This window comes from Pantherophis guttatus, chromosome 2, assembly GCF_059756535.1.
Source record: "Pantherophis guttatus breed Tessera chromosome 2, ASM5975653v1, whole genome shotgun sequence".
NCBI lineage: Eukaryota > Metazoa > Chordata > Lepidosauria > Squamata > Colubridae > Pantherophis > Pantherophis guttatus.
Genome location: NC_142064.1, coordinates 79,458,190 through 79,484,656, shown reverse-complemented (window position 1 = coordinate 79,484,656; position 26,467 = coordinate 79,458,190). Strand labels below are relative to the sequence as shown.

The 26,467-nt window shown below is 36.4% G+C and overlaps 1 protein-coding gene and 1 long non-coding RNA gene across 4 annotated transcripts in view; one reads left to right on the top strand and one right to left on the bottom strand.

Annotated features, from left to right (window-relative positions):
* The window catches only part of MLLT3 (MLLT3 super elongation complex subunit), a 121,560-nt gene that overhangs the window by 52,294 nt on the left and 42,799 nt on the right, over positions 1-26,467 (top strand). For all 3 annotated transcript variants that reach the window (XM_034410515.3, XM_087886308.1, XM_034410516.3), the window contains exons 3-6: positions 9,543-9,625; positions 13,813-13,956; positions 17,518-17,637; positions 24,184-24,792. In XM_034410515.3, the coding sequence (XP_034266406.1) occupies positions 9,543-9,625; positions 13,813-13,956; positions 17,518-17,637; positions 24,184-24,792 (956 nt within the window). The remainder of the gene's footprint in view (positions 1-9,542; positions 9,626-13,812; positions 13,957-17,517; positions 17,638-24,183; positions 24,793-26,467) is intronic.
* Positions 5,582-16,575, bottom strand: LOC148115163 (uncharacterized). The gene is made up of 2 exons (XR_015732286.1): positions 16,481-16,575; positions 5,582-7,172 (listed from the first exon to the last, which is right to left on the bottom strand). It is a non-coding gene; the product is annotated as an uncharacterized LOC148115163 (long non-coding RNA).

The following is a 26,467-nucleotide window of genomic DNA, read 5'->3' as shown; positions in this document are numbered from 1 at the left end:
CATAAGGCAAGAGAAAAAACAATGGATGGAAACTAATCAAGGAGAGAACCAACCTAGAACTAAGGAGAAATTTCCTAATAGTGAGAACAATTAAGCAGTAGAACAGCTTGCCTTCAGAAGTTGTGGATACTCCATCCCTGGAAGATTTTAAGAAGAGACTGTAAGCCATTTATCTGAAATGGCCTAGGGCCGTGATGGCGAACCTATGGCATGTGTACCAGAGGTGGCATGCAGCACCCTCTTTGTGGGCACGCGAGCCGTCGCCCCAGTTCAGCTCGGCCACGCATGCATGCGCGCCTCCCGTCAGCCAGCTGGTCTTCAGGTCTGCCATGGGGGTGAGGCGCATGCGGGGGTCGCATGTACATGCATGGGGGCAGGGCGCATGCATGGACCACACGCATGCATGGGGGTGTGCATGGGGGTGTTCATGCGAGGGGGCTGCACACGCTTTGAATTTTGGGGGTTCGGGCATGCATGTGCGCATTTGTGTGCGCACACGCGCTCAGTCCGGAAACGGTTAGCCATCACTGGCCTAGGATCTCCTGCTTGAATAGGGGATTGGACTAGAAGACTTCCAAGGTCCCTTCCAACTCTTTTATTCTGTGTTCTAAGACAAAAAAAATGTATTAAAATACTTGTTGTTGTGTCTAAGCTATTTTGTAATTAGGCTATTTAAAATTAGGCATTTTAAACTTTCCAGCTTGCATATTCCTTGCACAAGAACGTGACAGCTGGAAGATAATTGAATATATTTTTATTGTGGGAGGGTTAGCTGTGGTAGTGCTGCCGAGTTCCTTTTTCAAGCATAGAAATTGTTTGCACATTGCACATTGAAAGAATTTGAAGAATCTGGTTGTGTGTCTTTAATTATTGCAAATGTATTGAATGCTAATCAAAATTTACACTTTTAATTCAAAGCATTTTTATTCATAGAGCAGATGTCAGAGCTTTTCAATTTGTGGTGTTTGAATCCAACTATAGTCTATAGTACACTTATGACTGAAACAGTCTATATAGACTGCAGGGAAAAAAACTTTTCTCACCTCCATTCATGGTATGTATCTTTCTCAATCTCAGGATCTCTATGAGAAGCCTGAGAGTTTGAAGATTCTGTATGGTATCTTAGCTATTCCTAACACAGCACTCTTCTCAACAGAAAGATCTGATGTTATTCCTTGGATCTATTAGAACCACTCTCCCAGATTAGGAGTCACAGTCCTTTTAATATAGTAGAGAGATGCCAGGTCAAATTGGTTGGGTAAACAGAGTTGTAGTTCATAAACTGTGGGGGACTATTATTCTTGAAATATAAGTATTCAATATGTGTACATTTTCCTTTGAACTATAGTTTTCCGTTAATCTAATACACTTTTTTCCAGTTTAGGATTTAGAGAGCTTTTTGGCTTCTGCAAAATGGTTATAGAATTATATAATGTGCCCTGTATCTTCACTAGAAATATGAATAGTGTGTTATGCTGAATTTAATTCAGCTAAGTGAAGGAAGGCTTATTACGAAAAATTGTTGTTACATGCTGGGAAGAAGCTGTTTGGCAAGATATCCAATAATTGAGTACACAAGGTTTTCTAGGCTGAATGCAGTTCATTACATTCAAAAGAAATGCTTGAACTACATACTGTATTGTGCAAAGCATATTAGTGTGAGTGAGTACCTCCCAGTCTTAAGGCAACATATCGTTTGGAAGGCTCGTAAGGTTGCTTCAGATGTTTCCATGATTCTCTGTGCATGTGTCACTAATCTTAGTGAAAATGTTTTCTGTGCATACATATAGATACAATCAGAATAATATTCAAAGCATCCCCACAAACCTACTACAAGATTTTTTTAATTTTATTGAAAATTATTAAAAATTATAGAAAAAAAAAGCATAGCAATATGACTAGAATTGCAGAGAGTAATATAATACATATAGAGTTTTACAGTATCAATTTTTGCCTAGAGATAGTACAAAGCTCCGTTAAACCAACTCATCAGAAGAAAGAAAAGTTTATCCAGAAAAAAAAGATTCTCAATTGCCATGCAATGCTCCTATAAATATTTACCCACATTCACACTAAGGTTAATATTTCCATTCTTCTTAAGATTTCTTTTTTTGCAGCCAAACATACCACCTGTCCCAGCTCTTATATAACCCCAATTCTTGTCTATCTCGCAAAAGTCCAGTAAGCTTGTCTGCTTTTGCACAGTCCAAGATCTTTGCGGTTAACGTAGCCTCCGATGGCGTATTTTTGGATTTCCATTCTTGCACAAACGAGATCCTGGCTGCAATGATGATGTGGAGAGCGAGATACCAATTAGATTTGTTTAAGTTCTCTGGTTTCATGCCTAATAAAAACGTTTCCGGGTTCAATTCTATCCTACATCCTATGATTTCTAAAATCCATTTTTGAATTCTAGCCCAATATTCTTTTGCTCGGGGACAGATCCACCAACTATGAAAATAAGTTCCCATAGCAGTGTTGCATTTCCAACAAACCAGAGAGGTTCCCGGGAACATCTTCGATAATCTAGCCAGAGGCAGGTGCCATCTATACAGCATTTTGTATATATTTTTCTTATAGGAAACTGACATTGTTAATTTTAAGGTTTTCCCCCAAATTTCTTCCCATTTTTCAAGTTCAATCGAATATCCCAAATTTCTCCCCCAGGCAATCATTGAGTCCTTGATAACCTCCTCTCCAATCCAATCCATTAAGAAGAATTGACAGAGTTTGGATAATACCTTCTCATCCTTCCCCAACAAGATCTTATCAAGTTCCTGTAAGGAATTATAAATTCCTCCCTTGCTTTTGTCCTTAGCTGTCCTGGATTGGATCTGATTGTATGTCCACCAATCTAACTCATAGCCTAATTCCATCAATGTATTTCAAGATTTTACTTTGCCTAAAGGATCCAACAGAACTTGGTAAATTAATGGTTTATTTCTGTTATAAAGAGTCGGGTGTATCATCACCTCTAAAGGGGAAAGCAAAATTGGAGTCATCAGGTAATATTTATTTTTTATTCGATCCCAAATAGTCATCAAAACCTTTCGGATAAAGTGGTCCATAAAGTATTTATGTTTTTTGGACCTTTCCTGACTCAGATAATAATGCCACCCCTGTTGCAAATTGTGGCCTTCCAAACTAAGGATTCTCCTCCTCCTCAAAGCAGTCCAGTCTCTGATCCAATTTAAGACAGCTGCTTGATCAGTGATGGCTAACCTTTTTGCCATCGCATGCCAGGAGGGGTGGGGATGGGGGAGGGTCATGCACGCATGTGCCCACGCGCATGCGTGCGCAACCCCCTCCCCCTTCCCCCCCGCTCCTGGCACATGATGGCCTGGTAGGCCCGTTTTTCTTTCTTATCTGGTTCTAGATCCTCTCTGTGTATCTAGGAAGGGTGAAAACAGCCTTTCCCACTCCCTTGGAGGCCCTATGGATGCTGAAAGGGCCCATTTCCCAACTCTCGGTGGGACAGGAAGTGACATTTTTTGCTGTCCCCAGCCTCCAGAACCTCTGTAGGAGTCTGTAGGAGCCTCTCTAGGAGTCTCTGGAGGCTGGGGACAGGAAAAAACGTCACTTCCTGTCCCACCGGGAGTCGGGAAATGGGCCCTTTCAGCCTCCGTAGGGTCTCCAAGGGGGTGGGAAAGGCTGTTTTCACCCTTCCCAGATAAATAGAGAGGATCTGGAGCCAGGTGAGAAAGAAAAACGGGCCTCCCCCCCCCCGCCCTCCAGAGGCAGGAAACAGCCTGTTTCCCTACTTCTGGTGGGCCCAGAAGGCCCGAAAATCAGCTGGCTGGCGTGCGCATGCGCCCCAGAGCTGAGCTGGTGTGCCCACTAATATGGCTTCGCGTGCCACCTGTGGCACGCGTGCCATAGGTTCGCCATCACGGTGCTTGATGATAAAGCTCCCATTTAGGTAGGCCAAATCCTCCCCTGGAAGGGGATTCTTGAAGCATTTTCAATTTAATCCTTGGTTTTTTGTTCTGCCACACAAATCTATGTATACCTTGATCTAGAGATTGAAAAAAAATTGTATCTAATAAAACTGGGGCTGTCTGAAAAAGAAAAATCTATTTAGGCAGGATATACGTCTTAATTACTGCAATTCTACCTAATAATGATAACTGTAATCCTTTCCATCCTTCTAGCATTTCTTTAGTTTGACCAAGTAGTTTCTGGTAGTTATCTTCTTTAATGGTCAAGCATTTGGATGAATGCCAAATGCCTAAGTATTTCAGTTTTTTAACTATCTGAATCCCTAGTTCTTCCTCTAACTGCACTTTTTGATTCTTCGTCATATTCTTAATTAGAATCTTGGTTTTATCTTTATTTAATTTAAATCCAGCAACTTTCCTGTAAGCCTCCAAGAGCAAGATTGGTCCCGATTTCAAAGGTTCTTCCAAGACAAATATCAAATCGTCCGCAAAGGCTTGGAGCTTAAACTTTTCCCCTCTGATTCTTAGCCCTCTAATTCCTTGGTTCTTTCTGACCTCATTCAATAATAACTCTAGGGTTAAACCTACCACAAGATTTGAGTGCTTCAATACTTTGGAGTATTAATGCAGTTTGTAAAAAAAAGTCTTATAAAGATTTAACAGCCTGAATTAGCATTGTATTAAGCCCTACATTGTTTTAATCATGGCTTATTTTTTTACAACGGCTATGTCTATGCAGCCTGCCAAGTAAAAAATGAATAAAATATACAAACAAACAAACCATTTTTTAACACAGCTATTGAATGTTGTATATTTTACGGATAAGTGAACACCCTTTCTGTTTATATTAGCTTAGAGATTTTTCTAGCATGTTTCATCACCTCAATTTTCTAGTTTAACTAAATCTGAGCACAAGCCAGACAAAACTGTGTGGAACTCCAAGTAGTTAAGTAATTGTAAGCAGCTTTTTCTTAAAACTATCATTTCTCATTTGAGATGGATCAACATATAGTATAATGATGTGAGTGGAAGATCAAGTTTCATAGCTGATCATAGTCAGCCATGGCACTGAAGGGATTACAGAGATAAAATTATAGGGATATACTGTAGACATCTTGACTTCCTGAAGAATATGTGATGTATAAATAAAAATGCTATACATATGGAGGAACAATATTGAACTCAGTGGCCTTTTAATTAAACACAGCACAGAATTACCTTATCAGAAAAGGTGTATTGATTGATTGATTATTTATTTATTTATTATATTTTTATCCTTTATATTTTTATAAAAAACTCTAGTGAACATGTAACATTCCTCTTATTCAACAAGAGGATAAATCTTTTGTTGATTTATACAAAGATGGATGGATGTTTTGCATGATATATTTGAATGCTTGTTACCTTATGAAAGGGTATGTGTTGTGAAATTCAGAAAGGTCAATTGAGATGTAATTATTTTTAATTTGAGAAGGGCAGAATATGGTATATTTCACATCACAATTAGGTAAGAGATTCAGTTGAGATCTTTTGATCAAGTACATGAGATTTTTGTTCATTTCAAATTTTGTATTTCATGCAAAACCAGTTTTTAAGAAAATTTCAGTTGGTATTTATTTATCCATCCATCCATCCATCCATCCATCCATCCATCCATCCATTATTATGTTTTATAAATAAGGCAAAGAACATTGTCATAATGTAATAAGGTGTAATAAGACATTTGTGTATACCAGTGATGATGAAACTTTTGGGCTCAATGTGTCAAAAATTCAAAAAATGCCTGACTTTGTTCAAATATCACAAAGGGGGGGAGGTGTTCGGGTGCCTATGGAATGCTTGGGGACGGAGTGTTTTGCCTGGCTGGGTCACTCGGCCTCCTGTTCCGGAGCTGTGGGTGCTGGAAGAAGTACGTTGGGGGCCATGTGAGCTTCTGCTGCACATGGTTGCTGGTGCCGCTGTGAGGCAGTTATTGAGGCATGGAGCCATGGGGGCCCTGAGTTAAGCTGATGTGTGCATTGGGCAGCTCCACCCCCCACACCCCACAGCGGTGGCACTTAAAAAAATTAAGATACCCCTGGAAATAAGCCCTAGTGCTTATTTTGGGACCCAAAAGAAAATAAGACTGAGTCTTATTTTCAGGGAAACACAGTATATAATCTAGATCTGTCAACGTTGCATAATTCTTTTATTGAAGGTCTGTTATAAACTGGAAAATTATGTAGCAGAAAATGAAGTGAAATTAAGAGCAACTTTATCCAGCTTATATGGGCTGGGTATGCTTTCATGTTTAGCAGTCATATCATCTCATAATCATGAACATGAAAATCCTAATATTTTTATTCTCTGTTGAATGCCACTTTTCATGTTATTAAACAAGGGCTATCTATACATGATTCAAGGCACTACAGCCTTAGGGATCACCAAAGTGTATATAAGGAGTTTGCCTTAATGTTTTTAGGTAAAATCACAAATAAGTTTCCAGAATTACTTTAATTCTGTTGCAAGTACAACTCCAGCTATATGAATTTAAGCAGGTTTTTTTTCCTGTGATTGATTTATCTCGATATCCAGAAGTTTAAAATACACATCCAGTCAGTTGATAAATAATCTGTATATGAATGTAAAAGCTCAGAAAAACTAATTTTACCTGTGTGCGGTAATCAAAAAAGTATCAGCCTCTGCTTTCAAAATAAGCATCAATAAAAATGTCACTCCCAATGAAAATGTATGAATAGGTTTCATTGAAAAATATATGCGAGCAGATAAGAAACATTTAAGTATGTGGTTATATTTTATGATTATATTTCATTCAGGAATTCAGTTATGAAGTAATAAATGTGCCTAGATGAATTCATCTGTTAGAACTGGGGCTAAGTGTATGGCAGTTCTTGTCTAAATGGGTTTCACTGTTCTGACCTTCAGTGTGTTGAGATATATGAACATGGACCATTTCTGAAATTGATTTGCTCTCCTATTTCCAAAATATGTATATGTTAAATTTCCAGAATAAGAACGTAAGAGCTTGGCTGGATCAGGGTCCATTTAGTCCAGCATCATGTTTTCAACAGTGGCCAGACAGATGCTTCCTGGAAATCCATGAGCAAGACATGAAGGTAAAAGTCTTACCTTTTGTGCTTGTTCTGGAGCTCTAGGTATCATTTCTTAATGCAGATTCTATGCCAGCCCAGAACTAGTAAAGCCGGATGCTTGTATTAGTGGAATTTCCACTCTCTGTGAATATAATTTACTGTTAGTTCTTGAAATAGCTTGCGTTGCCGTGAAATAAATCCTGACTTCAAGCCCACCATGTTGGAAGTATGAAAATGTACATTTCAAGAAGGTACTGCAGCCACTTAACTCATTCCATCTATTCTTCTAGCATTGCTTTTTATTGTCTTATTAAAAATATCCTTGCTAACTCTAGCACTTTCTTGCTAAAATTGTCCCTTTCCCCAAATCATGTTTCTTAGTTTTCCTTGTTATATTTTAATCCAGGTTAAGATTATTTTGATTGAGCTTTGTAAATTAAAGTTGTGTTTTGGTTTAGTTACTGAAATTGATTTATTATGAGATATTAATGTTGTTGGAACTCTTATTAGGATTGTGAGATGTGATTAATAGTATAAAAAAGTAGTAATATTTTTTATCGTTACAATTAGAGGCAATATAATAGCACAGTTTTGTTCAGGAACAGTTGTATTAAATGAGCAGAGTTTGAATCTATTCATCAATTATAATGTTTAATGAACAAATACATAAAATTAAATATATTAAGAAAATCCAGAACTATTTATACATTTATTCATTTTTTATTTGATTTATATGCCGCCCTTCTCCGGAGACTCAGGGTGGCTTACAATGTGTTAAGCAATAGCCTTCATTCTCTTTTGTATATTTTATACAAAGTCAGCTTATTGCCCCCACAAACTGGGTCCTCATTTCACCTACCTTAGAAAGGATGGAAGGCTGAGTCAACCTTGAGCCTTGGAGAGATTCGAACCAGCAGAAATTGCAGGCAGCTGTGTTAATAACAGGGTGCACTAAACCACTGTACTATCAAGGCTCTTTGAACAATCAAGAATCGTATGTATATATACAAAATAATGTTTTTAAAAATCTGATAATATTGCACATATATTTTTAAACCTAAGTAATATTCTAGAATAAAGTTCTGGATTTAACAATTAACTGGCCAGCCTTTCCTTACACTTAAAGAAAATCTATTTGAAACAACTCATAAGTGCTTGGAGAGTAAAGAGCTTAAGCAGTATAATACTATTGCAGAGTACAGAGTTGCCATAGAAATGTCTTGTATATAAATTGGTCTATCTATTTGGCAATTAAACTTCTTTATAGTCCAGGTTTGTTTTAAAAAAGGTGAAATCTGTTTGTCTATCGTATCTGTGAGGTCAAGTCAATAATTTATTCAACAAAAACTAAAGAGGCATGTGTATTTTTAATGCTGTACAAATATCTAAGAGACCAAAAATAATGGAAGCAAATTATTATTGTTTAAAAAGTCAGTAAAGTTTGCATAATCAAGTAAACTCAGAGGCTTCCTTGGATATTTTTATTGGACTTCTTGGATATATTGTGAGATGTCAAATAATATATACACTTCTTTATTGAACTTATACAGGGATTGAAAGACAAAGGGACAAACATTAAAATCTTTAATATTCTAATTGTGGCATGCTTCAAGTGCTATGGCCACCTATATGTGCTTTTAAGAAGCACTTGAAACTATTAACGAGTATTGTTGTAATTCTATTAGAATCCCTAGTATTTTCTTGTTGATATGAATTAATTTCATAAAATTAGATATTTCCAAAAATGGAAATTCCTGAAAACAAAATAGCATGCCATGTTTCTGATCATCCTCCAACAAATCCATTCTTTAGTTTTGTCTTGATCCTGGATCAGAAGAAATGTTAGAATTATGCTGTGGATAGCTAACTACCATGTTTTTCAGAGTATAAGATGCACCTTCCCCCCCCCCCAAAAGAGGCTGAAAATTTGGGTGTGTCTTATATTCCGAATGTAGCTTTTTCGAAGATTTTTTCAGCCCTAATGAGGCGCTAACGAGGCACTAGCGAGTGATCTTCCCAGTTTTGCCTTCTTCCTCGATTCTCCGCTGTGCTTTGAGGCACTAGCGAGTGAAGCGATCTCCATGTTTTGCTCCGACTCTCAGCTGTTCTTTAGAAGCTTTTTTTCAGACATAACTAGGCGGTAGCTGAGTGAAGCGATCTCCCCCGTGCTTTGCCTGTTTTTCTCATTGCTGCTTCCTCTCAGCTGTGATTTAGAAGCTGTTTTTTTATCCCCAAGCAAGGGATAAAAAACCAGCAAACTGATATGCTGAAGCTGACCAGACTAAGGATCCTAGCCAGATGAATACCTGGTAGGCAGATTTTTTTTTTCTATTTTCCTCCCCAAAAACTAAGCTGTGTCTTCTACTCCGGTGCGTCTTATACTCCGAAAAATACAGTAGTCAAAAAAAATTGAAGCCATTTTTTGGCAATTTGAACTTTAGCCATAGAATTTAGCCATAGAATTATTGTTCAAACTATAAACTCAATCTTTTTTTTTCTTTTCCCCCCTCAGTGTGCAAAGATCCACCGTACAAAGTTGAAGAATCTGGATATGCTGGGTTTATTTTGCCAATAGAGGTTTACTTCAAGAACAAGGTACGTAATGCTGTTCTTTCAATTTCTCTACACATACCCATTAAGTTCTTTAGATTTCTCCTTTAAATTATCAATAACTTAATAAATGTCAATGTAAAATCTGTTGATAAAATTTCATTTGTCATAGATTTCATAAACCCTTTTCAGTCCTTGAAATATGTCTGGAAAATCCAAATGAAGGGTCTGCCGATGGAATGGCATAAATCCAAGGAGCAGATTTTCTATCTCCCTTGCAGCCCCTTGCTATTCTTGCAAAATAGTGAGTTGTGAGATGCTGCCTAACGGATATTCAAGAACAGATGGAGAAGTTTTGTTGTTTAAAAAAACCACTAATGCAACATTAGATGCTATCCAATAGATAAGGAAATTGAATTCATTGTAGATACTGATTCAGTCTTAATGGAAGTGATTAACTTTCAGAATATATTTTGAATATTGATAGAGATTTATAATTGAATAAAATTATCATATAGATGAGTTCAAACCTTTAACACACTACTTTTTAAGAGATAATTTATTTTTTATAATTAACTTACTTTTGTGTTAAAGTTGTTCTGAATAAATACTTTAAGTTCTTAACTGTTATTTCAGAAGAAAAAAAATTACCTGCTTATATTGTGTCAATAAACCAAGAGATACACAGAAACATACCATATTTTTCAGAGTACTGTATAAGACGCACCTTTCCCTTCCCCTAAAAGACTGAATACGGGCCCATTTTTGGGCTCTCGAACCTTTTGGGCATCGCTTTTTTGCCCTCCCTGGCCCCCAGAAACACTCTGCAGTGCTCCGCACAGCCTGTTTTTGCCAAAAATGGGTCCGTTTTTGGACTCCCGAACCTTCCGTGCGTCACGATTTCACCCTCCCCAACCCCCAGAAGCACTCTTCAATGCTTTGCATGGCCCATTTTTGCCAAAAACGGCCCTGGTTTTGGACTCCCAAATTCTCTGCACATCATGTTTTCGCCCTCCCTGGCCCCCAGAAGCACTCTGCAGGCCAAAAATGGGCCTGTTTTTGGCCTGCAAAGTGCTTCTGGGGGCCAGGGAGGCTGAAAACGCAACGCATGGAGGCAAAAACTATTTTTTTTTTTTTTGTTTTCTTCCTCTAAATCTAGGTGCGTTTTATAGTCCGGAGTGTTTTATAGTCTGAAAAATGCAGTATATACCTAAAACAGCTAATACAGCTAGTTAGGATATTTTAATTAGCTTCATTAATGTCATTTTTATACAGGGTATTTATGTTTATTTAAGAGTCTTTTGGTCAAACTGCCTTCTGCTCATGTGATGTTGGGTTTCTTCTGAAATGGGAAGGAATTTGTAAGGTGAGAGATGGAGATTATATTTTAGAAGAATAAGACAGATAATGCTTTGTAAAAAAAGGAGGCTGCTCTTTGTGGTATTTAAAATGTAAAATGTAAAACTAGTACAGTTTAGTATAGTTTAGAGGAAATTGAGGATTTGAAGTTATATCTACCATCTGTTGTTTTGGCCAAGCTCCTTCATTTTACCCTAAATATATTTCACTCACTGGAAAATAACGAATGTCACTGGGAATAAAAGTGAGTTTATTCTTTTAATTCAATTCTACAGTTTTGAAAATAAGCTTTTTAATGTGGTGTTGTGACTTTTAATATTTCATTGGATAAAGTAGAATCAAATCATAGCCAGTAGCCATCCTTAAAATAATTGGCTTTGGCCAATAGATATTTTGAGTATCTAGAAATTTCTTAAAACACCCAAACTTCTGACTTTCAGAATAGGAATATTATTTTTTTCCAAGAGACTGGAATATATTTTCTACTTTTATAAATAGAATGGAAAGAATTACTTTTGACAAACACAGTCTAAATTCCCATTATATCTATATAAACATTAAATGGCAATGTATTACTCTTATAAATCTTTCAGTACCATTTACTGGAAAATGAGAGTGGGAAACTGAGCTCTTACGGCATGCTTATGCTTCTTATGAAAATACTACATGAATCCTAGTTGTGATTCATTATGTAATCCTGGTCCACACATCATTATTTTACCCTTTAACAAAGCTGCTGGCCATTCTGAACTGAATAGAGCACTGATAGTTAGCTGTTACTTATGCCATGTGCAAGAAGTTCAGAACAGAGTAGTTTTGTGGAGTTTGCTCAATTGATTTCAAATATATTTTGTTCATGTTCGGTCCTATCCATGTTGATTTTTATGTAGAAAAGATGAGTCCTTTTGGTTGTAACAGTGAACTTAAAATATTGTATTCTATATTACATTATATGTTACTCATACTTTAGATTTTGCTTGGAAATAAGCGTTCTTTTATGACTGTCACTTTCAACTTATATTTCTTGGCAGTCAGAATTTAGCCAGTCTCAGGTGTAAAAACTCCAAAATCCTGCTGAATATGGATTTGCTTCAGGATGAAGTCTTCCTTGTACAGCAGTTGTCCTCTTCTGGCTCTCTAGCAATTACTATGCTATATATACAGCACAATAGTAATTTAATTCTTTTTCTTATTATATAAACTGTATTATGGTTGTCCAATAACATAGAGGCGGTCCTTTCTTAGAGAATTTGCTAAACGAATAGATTTCTTGTCAAGCAATAATAGTATAGCTTGTATAACCATTCATTTCTATCTTGAAATAGCTGAGGTAATAATTAAACTTTTTACAGTATATGTAATAAAACCTTTCATAGACAAAGAGGAAGAATTTTCACTGAGATGCAGTGGTGGACATCAGTTTAAAATCATTTAGGCACACAGAGTTTTGTACACATTTCTTCTGGCTTTAACGTTAGGGAATTAAACACAGTTTGATTTAAGGCTGCTATTTTGTGCACATTTCAGCTTAATCTAGTGGAAATTACTTCTGAGCAAATATGTTTAAGCTTATGATGCTTAAAGTGTTAAATATTTGGGCTCCAGTCAGGATTGCTGACTAAATTCCTACTGTTGTAATTGACTACCAGATAAGTTTTGGTTAGTTTTTTTTTTTTAATTTGATTTATATGCCGCCCTTCTCCGAAGACTCAGGGCGGCTTACAATGTGCTCAGCAATAGCCTTCATCCTTTTGTATATTTATACAAAGTCAGCTTATTGCCCCCACAAACTGGGTCCTCATTTCACCTACCTTAGAAAGGATGGAAGGCTGAGTCAACCTTGAGCCTTGGCGAGATTCGAACCCTGCAGTAATTGCAGGCAGCTGGTCTTAATAAGCTTAATAACAGGGTGCCTAAAGCCCTGTACTACCAAGGCTCTTTAAACTAAACTAAACTTTATTTTAAATTTTGTCTAGTTTAATTTAGGCACTGATTACTAGGTAATTCTGGTAAATCACTCTTTTAGCCTTGATTCTTTGTTTTTAAAATAGAGGAAATTGATTTTTACACTATTACTTTAAATTTATATGTGATCATAAATACTTCTATTTCACTCTTTAATTTACCTGTTTCCAACCCAAGACTCAGGTAATATCATCAAGCAGTAGTTGAAAGTATTTGTGATGTTAGTAATAAAGAAAAAAAAGCATTTGACTTGCTACATGGTTGTCATTATTAATTAGGAATTCTTGGTTGATCTTAATAACTGCAATAAACTATAGGGAAAAAAAGAACTAAAAAGAGCCTTATATACTTTAAGGCTTTGTCCATAATAATTAGCACCTTGATTTTTTTTTATGGATAATCAGTGCCAATTTGGCAATACAAGGATATAAATTCCCTAATTAATTAATTAATATGTTTATGGTAGGCATCAGTACAATATCTATCAAAGTTTAATGCAATACATCTACAGTGTAAAAAAATGGTTGAAGAAATGCTGTGTGAGTGACTGACACAAAATCAACTGTAATTTTGGAAGTTTGATTTGATCAGAATCAAAATAGCCTTTTCTTTCTCAATAATTTAAAAATCCTATTTTTTTTAGTGAGTCCCAGGTCACTCAATCTGGGAAGTCCCAAGCCCAAATGTCTATTCACTTTTTAAAAATCAATTACCACAATATTTTATGAGGAAATGAATGTAATCTATAGTATTGGGATAAAAGCCAGCATGTAGGTCTACAGCTTGAGGAGGGAGTTGGACTAGATGACCTGCAAGGTCCCTTCCAACTCTGTTATTCTATTCTAATTTATGTCATACAGTGTCAGGTTTTTCCCTCCAGTTTTTTCTGACTGTGTTCTAACCTGTAGGAAGAACCGAAGAAAGTCCGCTTTGACTATGATCTGTTCCTGCATCTGGAAGGACACCCACCTGTAAACCATCTTCGCTGTGAAAAGCTTACTTTCAACAACCCAACAGAGGAGTTCAGAAGAAAGCTGCTTAAAGCTGGCGGGGTGAGTTTATATAAAAACAAACATCAAATCATGAAGTAGATTCTAAGCACAGTGAAAGTTGTTTCCCTCCCTCCATAGCAAAATCTCTCAAGTTGAAAAGCAGCTCTTTTTTTTTTTTTTTTTGCACATATGAACTTGATCACATAAACTAGGTACCTGAGGTACAACATTAAGCCAATGACACCAAATAAAAGTGAAATAGTAGCAGAGATGCAAATATTACATACCAGGATAAAACCAATACTGCAAAAAAAAGACTCAGATCTCTGCTCCCTAAAGGAGCTCGGGAACCTAGTTTTCAATGTTCAGGTGATTGAATACACATGTGAAAGAAAAACCACTTTATTAAGAACCTTTACAGGGAGTCAAGTTGAGAGTTAAATACGGACTGCTTTAAAAGCATCTTCAAATTAATATTTCTTCCATTTTTCTTGTGTTTAACCCACACAGTAATTGAAACAGTAAGGTTGGGTTTATAAAAACAGATCTGCTTCTTTGAGGAAAAAAGAGGAATTTTTTTTTGTTAAGAAATTCAAAGCTCATTCACTTCAGAATACCAGATTCAGTGTTAATAATTGATATGTGGCTTCCCTCACCCCCAAAAATCCTTTGAAAGATTACTTTATGTTTTATTGTTTACTGTGCATAACAATCTATTAAAGAATTTCCTCCAGCAGAGTAATTTTGAGGTGGTGTTAGTCAGCTGCTCTTTTGGGTTCTGTCATGCGCATGCACACCGGACAGCTGCTCTCTTTCTGGTTCTGTCACATGCATGCTTACATGAAACTAACCCACAAAATTGCTGTATTGGTAATTGCCATACCACAGCCTAGCACAGTGATGGCTAACCTTTTTGGCACCGAGCGCCGGAACCCAGAAGAGAGCAGCTGGCTGATGCTCATGTGTGTGGCGGCCAGATCCTCTTCCGGGTTCCATCGCACGTATGTGCGCCAGCCAGCTGGTCCAAGGTGTATGCGCACCAGCCAGCTGCTCTCTTCCGGATTCCAGCGCTTGGTGCCAAAAAGGTGAGCTGTCACTGATATAGGATATTTTATTCATATAAAATACTTGGCACACACATTCACCAAGAAATTCATACTTTTTTGCAGAATAATCTGCAATTAGATCTACTTTCGTCATGGTGCAAGATGACTATAATTTGATCAATTACTTTATTTTGTTCCTGAGCATTCACAAAAGTAAACTTAGAATAAGCCATGAAACTACAAACAAATCTTACAAACACACACATCCTATTCATATATCATGCTAAATTGAAATAGGCAAATCACATTATGCCTTTACATGATATGTATTCTCAATTGGCTTTTAGTTTTACAAGCCAAAAAGAGCAACAGTATCCGGACTGCCCAAAAAATGATTATAAATCTTTAGAAAAGTTGTCTGTTTACCTCACATGACCATTGTTTTCCTGGTTAGAATCTTGTTATTTATACATGTCAGTGAATCACATTGATCAGGGTAAGGATAATCTGGCCATGATATCTGCCATCATTGTTTTAATGTGTGTCTCTAATACCACCCTGAGACTAGAGACAGGTCTCATGAAAGTAGAGGTTAAGAGTATGGGTAACCATGCTCAACTGCTGTCTTGCATTAACCTTTTCTGCCCTTAACCTTGTCTCACTAACTATGAGTAATGATTATCAGTCCACATGGAAAAAGACAGTGTAACAAAAAAATCTCATCCTTGGACTTCTCTTCAGATGTTTTGCTCAGCATGGGATACAATTAGGCCAAAGCACTAATTAAACAATGTACAGCAGACACAGAGCACCAATATAATTTAGCTATATCCCCAAGTTTTATTGCTAATGAACCCAACAGGTACTCTCTCTCTCCCCCCCCCCCCATTTAACTTGAAGTACCTAATTGCTGGAGTGCCTTTACTCTGGCATGATGTCATGCCCTCCCCTCAATTGAACTATCCTGATACAGGAAGGCCCCCTACCTGGGGAGACAGTGTATCTGTAACTCTGGACATGCAGAAACAACAGAACATGTTCTTCTCCATTGCTTATACTACAGAGACATTTGTCTTAGCCTCGTCTCACCATTACTGTGTAAATATCCAGGGAGCATAGGACAATTTTACTTCTCCCTGCTGCTTTGAGACACCAGCCCTGATAACACACAGTGTTGCCAGGTTCTACATGGCAGCACTGAAAATCCATCAGAAGATAACCTGTGGCATAAGCCAGTTTTAATGAGCATCTACTTCATTATTCTAGAATGATTTGTATTGTAATAGATTTAAATTGCCATTCTTCTCTATGCCTATCTATTTTTCCTATCCCCCCTTTTTAGATCTTTTTAAAAGATTCCTTTTAGAATTTCATGTGTTTTTAAAGCTTTTTACTGTAATTTTTTAAAAATCCTGATGTATCTTTTATGTTTTTAAATCCTTTGTACTCCATTCTGCTCTGGTCTTTGACCATAATAAAGTTTTGATTGATATGTTTAATGCTTATTTCTATTCCCAACAAAAAGAATGATTATTTACCTGGAACTGCAGTTTTTCATTTGATCATTTTTGAATTCAAACAATTTCCCTCCTAGGGAACTTGGTTTCAAGTGAACTCTGGGCTGTCTAGGTTGGTCTTCAGAATCTTAAGTGATTCAACAGATGGTACATCTGACTTCATTGAATACATAATATGAACATTCCAAAGACAGCCTGCATAGGTGCATAAACCATGTAAAATATATGTATTGTCTAAATGTGGTGGCAAAATAGATGAATTTAGGCTATTCAGTTTTTTCCGGATGCTTTTTTAAAAAAAATAAAATCAATGGAACAGAAAGCATTGGTATACACAGAAAACTGATTATGTGAAAATGAATATAAATGCCCTTACCAGAAAGCAAATCACTTCATTCCCCAAACAGTCCTATTTATCATTCTTTTCCTAGCCTATTTTGGCCTGGCTCCACTGTGGTTAAGTATTGGTATGGAAGTGGAAGGAATCTAGAAAACTGCTTCCAGTCCTATAAAACTCTCCAACGTCCTCGTTTTGAGAGGATCTAAGGATGAAAATAGGAGTGTCTTGCTTCCCTAAAGATTCTCTGACCCATTTCTCCTTAAAATTGAGATAAATCCACACATATGCATACAAAACAGTTCTGCTCCTTCTCAGAACATTACCAGAACGCTTAAGTTTATGCAGCTTTTCAAAAGTTTGGGAGGCTGAATTGCAACCCCTAACCCTTCAAACATTGCTACCTGTGGTGTAAGGGAAACACCTCCAGAATGAATTCATCAAGCTTATAATTTTTATTCATGTTATTTCTTTATATACTATATTAATTTTTATGAGCTTCTAAAGCCACTGTTGAAGATACTTTCATTGCTTCAATCTGTCATTTCTATTCTGGTGACAGCCATGTGACATTAATAAAATAGTTGTCGTACAACCCACAGAAGAAATCATAATTGTCAGTTTATCTAAGATATTTAATCGTCTACCTCCACAATCCTCACTTTATATTTCATCTTATTTTATAAACGTTTCTAATATTTTTATTACTTCATCACTGTAGATCATGGTTATGTCAGATGGAACATCAGTTGCTTCAGGGCAAAGTCTTCATCTCCCTAATCTTCCCACTAATTCCCTGTCTTTTTCTGAAGTGAAGAAAAAATCATCTCATGGGCCAAAGGTAAGATGTTGCCTATGGTTAGAAATTGGAATATGTTTTGAGCAGCTGTTTTTGAATGTTGAATGATCAATAAGCCAAGAATTAATTAGTTAAATGCTTCAACCTTTTCAGCAAACCCATAACAATTAAAAAAATAGACATAATCTGAATATTTAGAGTTAAATTTTTTATATTTAACTCTAAATTAAACTAAACTCCTGAAATTTTTATAAATATATGCATTACCCTTATTTATTTTGCTATTCAAATTTAAATGTACTTCATACAATTACCCACTTTTTGTCCTGACACCTAAATTCTAGAGTTGACACAGCCTGTTGAGAAATAAATTAGTAGAAATAAAACATGTATTGATTAGGGATATAAACCTATTGGAAGTTTCATCAGCAAATCACATGTTATGGTAGGACTATATTCTCTTGATCCTTTGTATTTATCAGTCCCCAAATCTGGTCTGGATTTATCATATGTTTTGGTTGCAAGAAAGAGGAATGCAAAGTAAGTTCCCACTGTCCAAATAGAAATGATTCCTATGTTGCCATGGTTCAGTTTTAGGCCACACCCTAATATGTATTAACCAAAGGCTATTTAAATGTTCAAAACTATGTGCTTGTGAATTAAATGAAGTTACCACAGATTTAAAAGTTTTTTCAAACTTAAAAGTTTATGTCGATACCTAAATAAAATCTACAGAATCTTTGAGTATTCGACCATGTAACCACATCCTACCACAAATTCAAATAATTTTAATTGGGGTAGGGGAGTAATAACTCAGTTCAAATCTTTAAAATAATGACTTAAATGCAGTTTAAATTAAGTCCAAATACACATGGTACTTTGGTGTCTCAGGAAAATATAGGGAGCAGGATTTGTTTGGGAAAGTGTGTGGCAGGGAGATAGATTTGCAAGCTAATATACAGTTGTGAAATGAATCTTAAAAAGTGTTGGAAAGATCTAAGATAAACTGTGAATGTTTGCCTCCTGCTGCTAAATAGTCTTTCACAGAAAAAAAGTACCACAAAATCCAATGTGAAAGTAGCGGTGGCACCAATTTGGAGAGGAAATTCCCCTCTAGAAATAGAAACTTTCTTTAGTTTTTTCCACCACCTCCTTCATGCAAACATACAACAGCTTAGACCTTTGAACTAAGGGGTGGCTAAGTCAATATAAGGGGTGCAATGGCTCAACAGACACTGAGCTTGTCAGCTGGAAGGCTGACAGCCCGGGTTCAAGATCTGAGTGCCACATGAGTTCCCATTACTTGCTCCAGCTCCTGCCCACCTAGCAGTTTGAAATCATGAAAATGCAAGTAAATAAATAGGTAACAGTGTTCCATGCGTCACGGCATATAGTCATGCTAGTCACATGACCACAGAAATGTCTTCAGACAACATTGGCTCCCTTGGCTAAGAAACGGAGATGAGCACCGCCTCTAGAGTCATACTCAACTGGACTATGGAAACCTTTACCTTAAGGCTGTATGAGAGGAAAATACTGATCAGTAGTCTCCAAGAATCTTTTCTTACTGGAACCATCACAATATCTGTGAAAGCAATGGTTTGCAACTTCTCCCTCTTGGCTTATAGCCTCTCTCTAGCTTTTCTTTAAAAGGTTGGGAGAAAAGATCATAACTTTGGAGCTCTGGGGCATTCTTTTCTGCTTGACTAAGAAGGTAAAAAGATGCATACTCCCTTCAGTAATTGCCAGTGTAGATGTTATAGTTATAGATTAGCAACAAAAGAAACAAAGGCTGGAGCAAACTTTGATTGGCTTTAGCACACCAAAACAGAGAAATATTCCTGGAAGGATAATGACATTGCTGGGGAATCTGAAAAGAAATATTATTATTTAAAAAGCACCAACCTTATTTGATTGAACCATTTAGAGGTGAACTCTTCTCTTGATTACATTAGCACATTGTCAAGAACACTGGTAATACTAGCCAGAGGTGGATATAATGCCTGTCACACACAGATATTCAGATAATTACCCAGACTAAAGTCCTGGATCATTATTTTGTTTTCCAGAAAGTACATTTTATCATTTCTTAAGTAATTAAGACCACACAAAACATTTCTTGGCTTCTAGAGTCGGTGATCAACTTTTAACTAACTCATTATGGGGAGTTACTTCTTAAACTCCAGATCTCTTTCTTAGTTCCAATACTTGGGACATGAAGGTACCATATTTTTTGGACTATAAGACGCATTCCCCCCCCCCCCCAAAAGTGGGTGGAAATGTATGTGCGTCTTATAGACCGAATACAGTCCTGTTTTTGGCCTCCCAAAACCCCCTGCGCGTCCTGTTTTTGCCAAAAGAGGGTTTGGGAGGCCTGCAGAGTGCTCCTGAGGGCCAGGGAGGGCAAAAACTGGACGCGCAGAGGCCAAAAACTATTTTTTCCTGTTTTCCTCTTTGAAATCTAGGTGCATCCTATACTCCATTGCGTCTTATAGTCCGAAATATACGGTTGTTGTTATAGGAGCATTTCCACATGTTGTTAATTCACAGAAGATAAGCTTTTAGAAAAAAAGTCTGTGTTCACATTTATTTATAAGAATTTTATATTTCAGTTCTAAGAATACTTCTAGTTATTTGTTGCCTTTTATCTTCGCTTTCCTTAGGTGGCATACCCAGTAATTCCCATACTCCCATTTTATTGCAAGAATAATCCTATGAAGAGGATTGCATTATGAAATAGTGACTGGTTCAATATTTATTAAGCTATATATTTAGCTTGCTTGGGTTTTCACTGGCTTAACACGGTATGTGAATCTAACCAGAGTCTTGGCCAAGTCACTCAGTTTGCTCAGATTGAGAAAAAGTAGACCTTGCTATTATTATTATTATGAGAGAATGCATATAAAACATTAAAGTGAAATACCTATGCTTGGAGCACCTGGGAGCAGTTTCAGAAATAGTCATGACCAGCTCTTTAATGATTCAGTTCATGTTACTATATGCATATTCCCTTAAAATACAAAATATCTCTTTTGAAGACTTTTCATAATCATAGTGTATTTGTGTGTACTTAAAAAAAACAAAAATCACTAAAAGCTAAGTGAAATAAAATTGTTCCAAGATAATTCTGCAAGTGAGGTGCTAACACACATAAAAAACAAGGATGTCCTATTTTTCATTCTTACTGATTTAGCATCTAGGTTTATATGGGAGTGGGATATATTTACATATTTATATCAATCTCTCAAGTATAGCTATGCAAGAGAAATATTTGAGGAGAAATATGAAGGGGAAAGGAGGGAGGAAGTTTGTTTTTGTGCACGCAAATACTTTAATTGAATTTACAATTTTAAATATTTTTCAAAATTGCTAAGAATTCAAGTTAGTGAGAAAATTACAGTACAACAGAAGACAATTCATGGTCAACACAAAATTTATAAAGACCACAAAGGTTGTCAAGCTCTTATCACTAATCATTGTATTATTGCTTAATATAATTCAGAATTTTAATTTCAGATTTTGAGTATTGAAATAGGAGATAAGAATTACATCATGCCGTTTAACAATAGTCTTATGGTTACCTTGTGGTGATGATAGAAATGGCTTCCAGATATCACAGATGGGCATATTAGTGGAATATGTTCATGGCAGTCACGGCAACTGTTAGGGAGGGAAGGTGAAGCACAGGGAAGATCAGAACCGGGTAGGTAAGTAAGATATGCCACTCTGTGAGCTGTAGAGAGGAAAGAGGGACAACATGCTCTTCCATGCTCTACTCATCTCGCAAGGATCTCTCCGGAACAGTGAAAACCAAAGCATCTGTTTTGTTGAACTATGGCCAGCCAAAATGGTTTGGCAGATCTTCCAGAATATGATCGTTTGTTCTGGATTGGAAACAAAATGTAATCTTCTTTTCATATGCAAAACATATTTTTTGTCCTGCACAATTATGAAACAGGTTACAATTTTCTCCTCATGGTTTACTGCTTTTTCTGACCCATTTGCAAGATTTCGAGAATTGGTCATAATGGAAGGAAGTGTATTTTATAAACATTAATTATCATTTCTAAAGTGGTTCAACTAAGCCTGCTGAATGGTGCTTTTTGCAATACCAAATGTGCAGCTTGGTATTATAAGTGTAAATTATGCATAATTAAATCTAACATGGAGTTTTTTGACTCACTAAATTATTTTATAAGAATTGTTTTCTTACTCTACCCACACTTCTATTCTTCTGTTTTCATTTAAGTGTAATTTTTCTTCTACAGTCTACCATAAGATACACTTCAGCTGTTGAACTTTAAAGATGAGGTTGTAGTCACTGCATGTCAAACTGAGGGTGGAACATTCTGCAGCTTTAGGTGGAAGCAAGTTCTTGATTAAGCTACATTATAAGTAAATATAGTTACAGGTAGTCCTTGACTTATGACCATTTGTTTGACAACATTTCAAAGTTACAATGGTCTGGGGAAAAAATGACTTACAACCCATCCTTGAAAATATAACCATCGCACCATCCCTGTGGTCAAATGATCGTAATTTGGGCACTTGGCAACTGGCTTGCATTTACAATGGTTGCATTTTCTTGCAGTCACATGATTGAAATTTGTAATCTTCCCAGATGGCTTCCAACAAGCAAAATCAATTGGGAAAGCCAGATTTCCTTAAAGATTTCATGATTCTCTTAACAACATGTAGTTTGGCTTAATAACTGGAAAAAAGGTTGTGAAATCAGGTCCACTCACATGACGACTCACTTAACAACCACATTAGTTAGTGAATGAAATTCCAATCCCTATTGTGGCCATACATCCAGGTTTAAATGTAACCACTGGAAGCTATATATTGATTGAATTTACACAGGCTTGCTTTGAGCAATGTTCTTAGCTATAAATCATAGCTATGCCAAACCAAAATAGGTTATTATGTTTTGATATATTTCCCTTTTTTTCAGAGATCTGTTGCTAATTCTATGGTAGTGGTGCTGTTTCATCCTAAAGTTTTAATTTCAGCATTAGAAAATTCTATTTCAAAGTTACATGAACTCACAACACAGAAACTACCAAGCTGCATGTGATTTTATTAGTTTTCCAAGATGAAACTATGAATACATTTTATGTGATTCAATTCAGTTTTGTTAACTTTGGCCTTTTCCAGTTTAGCTGGGAATTTTAGGAACAGAAGTTTAAACATCTGGAGAGCTTCAGGTTGGGAAAAGCTTTTCTACATCGATAGGCAGGAACTCTCCAAGGTCCTGTATAAATTTCTAAAAATGTTTTGGTTAGAGCATGGGTGTCCAACTTTGGCAATTTTAAGACCTATGGACTTCAACTCCTAGAATTCCCCAGCCAGCATAGTCTTAGTTGCTAAGGTTGAACACCCCTTGGTTAAAAATTCTCTAAATTAAAACTTAGGCTTGTTCCAAAATCATAGTTTCATAGATCATCAGGGCCATACCAGCATATTTCATTACTTTTTTAGTAATTCCATCCAGCTTACTCACTTTTACCAAGTTGTGGTAATTCTGTTTTATCTCAGCATGGTTAATACTCTTACATGATAATAGTGTTTCATATAAAGCAACAATGAATATTCTTAACAAATTTTTAAATGTTTTGCTCAGAATAGAGAATAACCATCCTCATAGTACTTAGTCATTTACTACCCAGCAGATGCTTTCATGTGTAAACAATTTTAGAAGTCTTTAATGTACCGTAGAATACCTGTAGCATCTCACAAAAATGTCTTTTGATACCTCTTCACAAAATATGTAAATCATGACTGTCGTCAACTTGCAACCATTCATTTAACGACTGTTCAAAGTTACAATAAAACTCCCTTTTTACGACCCTGTAATCCCTTAATTCAGTGTAGTTTGGGGTGAGTGGATGGAGCTGAGAGTTTACTGGCCTGATTTTTTCTTTGTCCCCTAACCGGCAGAAAACTCTATTGGTAACTAGGATTCAATTCTCAAATCTTCCAAGGTGAGCATCTTCATCACTAGACCATCACGCTGCTCACTGTTCAAAGTTACAAAGCACTGAAAAAAGTGACTTATGACCATTTTTCACATTTACAATCATTGCAGGATCCCCATGGTCATGTGATCAAAATTTGACTGCTTGGCAACTAATTCCTATTTCTGATGATTGCAGTGTCCCGGGGTTATGTGATCACCTTTTGTGACCTTCTGACAAGCAAAGTCAATAGGGAAGCCAGATTCACTTAACCACTGTGTTACCAGCTTAACAACTGCAGTGATTCACTTACCAAGTGTGGTAGTAAAATGGAGCAGAATTCACTTAACACCTTAGCAAGAGAAATTTTGGGCTTGATTATGGTTGTAAATCGAGGATTACCTGTACACAGTACATTGAAATTTTATTTGTTGTGATTTAAGCAAAGAAATAGTCCATTAGACCGTATACGGTAGACAACAATTGCAAGTTTGTTATTGATCTATAATGTAAATTTATACATTAATCTATTAATGTAAGTAAAGTTTGCAGAGAAGCAACTTATGGTAGGTGTTTCTGAAACACAGAAGACGAGAGCGAAGTGTTAACTTTTTACTTTCCATTGTTGCAGGAGCTGAGCAAGAGTATAAACACTAGTAGCAGCAGCAGTAGTAGTAACAGTTTTTCAAAGCCCCATAAATTATCAAAGGAGCACAAGGAAAAATCTTCAAAAGACTCAAAAGAACATAAAAGTGCCTTCAAAGAACCTTCCAGGGAACACAACAAATCTTCCAAAGAATCCTCTAAAAAACCCAAAGAAAACAAACCACTAAAGGATGAAAAAATTGTTCCTAAGATGGCCTTCAAAGAGCCCAAACCTATGTCAAAGGAGCCAAAATCAGAAAATAACATACTGACCATAAGTGGTGGACAGCAACAAGAAAAGAAGGCTGCTTCCAAAAGGCCTCCTGGTCTGGATTCTGAGGACTTTGCAGCCAAAAAGAAGAAGAAAAGTGGATCTGAGGCTTTATTTAAAAGTTTTTCTAATGCTCCCCCACTGATACTTACCTGCTCCAGTGTGGAGAAAAAACAGACAAAAGATAAATCTCAGTTTAAAATTGGGAAAGTTAAAATGGAAACTGAGCCCCTGGAGAAAAAGAAAAATACATTGCCACCTTTCGATGATATTGTGGACCCTAATGATTCTGATATGGAGGAGAATGTGTCTTCAAAATCAGAAGTAAGAGTTTGTGTTTATTCTTATTTTGTTGTCCGATTACAGGCTTTCATTTGTTTACCTAATTTTTAAAAAGTCTTTATCATCCATGTATGCATATATATGTATATTGAATGGATTCCATTTGTATCATTAGATAAAATGCGTAGTTTCATTTTACAGATGATTTTGGTAATTGGTTTATTCCAGGGAATTGATTCATGATTGTTCTTTATTAATCAAATAGGAAGTCAACAAGGCTTTTTCAGTGGTTGCAGGAAATAAATATTTATGCTTTTTGAGTAGGACTGACTTGCTTGAGCTTATTTATTTGTTTATTTGTCTGTCTGTCTGTCTATCTATCTATCTATCTATCTATCTATCTATCTATCTATCTATCTTGTGCTGTGCTGTGCTGTGCTGTGCTGTGCTGTGCTGTGCTGTGCTATGTTATGCAAAGTCAATAGAGGAGATATATATGCAAGCAGGGTCAATAAGAGCCCTGGTGGCGCAGCAGACTAAAGCACTGTTATTAACATCAGCTGCCTGCAATTACTGCAAGTTCAAATCTCACCAGGCTCAAGGTTGACTCAGCCTTCCATCCTTTCTAAGGTAGGTAAAATGAGGACCCAGACTGTGGGGGCAATAAGCTGACTTTATATAAAATATACAAAAGTATGAAGGCTATTGCTTAACGCATTGTAAGCCGCCCTGAGTCTCCCTGCTTGCATTTTTATGTTCAAGATGATATTGAATCACAGTGTTACTTCAAGACTGATTAACCAAGGTATACTCATCTCTTTCCATTTCATTTTAATAATTAATTTGAGCTGTCTCCACTGCTTTATAATATAATACTTCATAGTGGCTTTCACAGTTTTGAAAACATGCTTATATTCTTAGTTATAATTCCGTTCATAAGCTTGATGAGGATTAGTGAGTGATGGAAGCACATTTATGAACAAGATAAATTCATACATTAAAAGCTGAAATTTAGAAATGGGAAGTTTTTCAATTTGTAATATTTCTGTTTTTGTAATATAGGACTACATCCTTGAAATGAATAGGGAAAGATGGAGTATTTGTTTTTAATTGCCTCTCTGCTATTTCAAAATCTAACAGTTACGTGAGAGAGATTTTTGGGTTTGAAGCCATGAGCCATGTTGTTGTTAAAATAAAGTGATGAAATACATTGAATAGGGTGAGTTATTACTATACGGAAATCCTCCACTGCAGATCAAGTTTAGATATCTTTGTTATTACCCTGTTTCTCCCAGAATAAGGCATCCCCTGATAATAAGCCCAATCAGTGAATCCTGTGATTGATATCATTCTAGTCAGTAGAACGGTTGGGAAAGGCTGGACAACTACTTTGCGCTGTTGCAGCACTGTAGTTATCCAAGCACTGAAAGACAGAAATGAGTATATCTGCTAAGATAAAGAGAAAAACCAGCCTAAGGAGAAGTGAATATATGCAAATTTCTCAAAATTGTAATATTGGAACTTGGAACTTTAGGTATTAGATAAGAATTGCCTTTGGCTATCAGAAATATGTCAGTTCTGGCAGTTGTTTGATGCTTGCTGGAATGAGATGCCTGCTTAATATGAATTCTATATTCAGTAATGAGCACAACACTTCCAACTGAAATTTTAATTTTCAATTAAAATATATTGTTGGTTTCACAGAAAATTCATAACA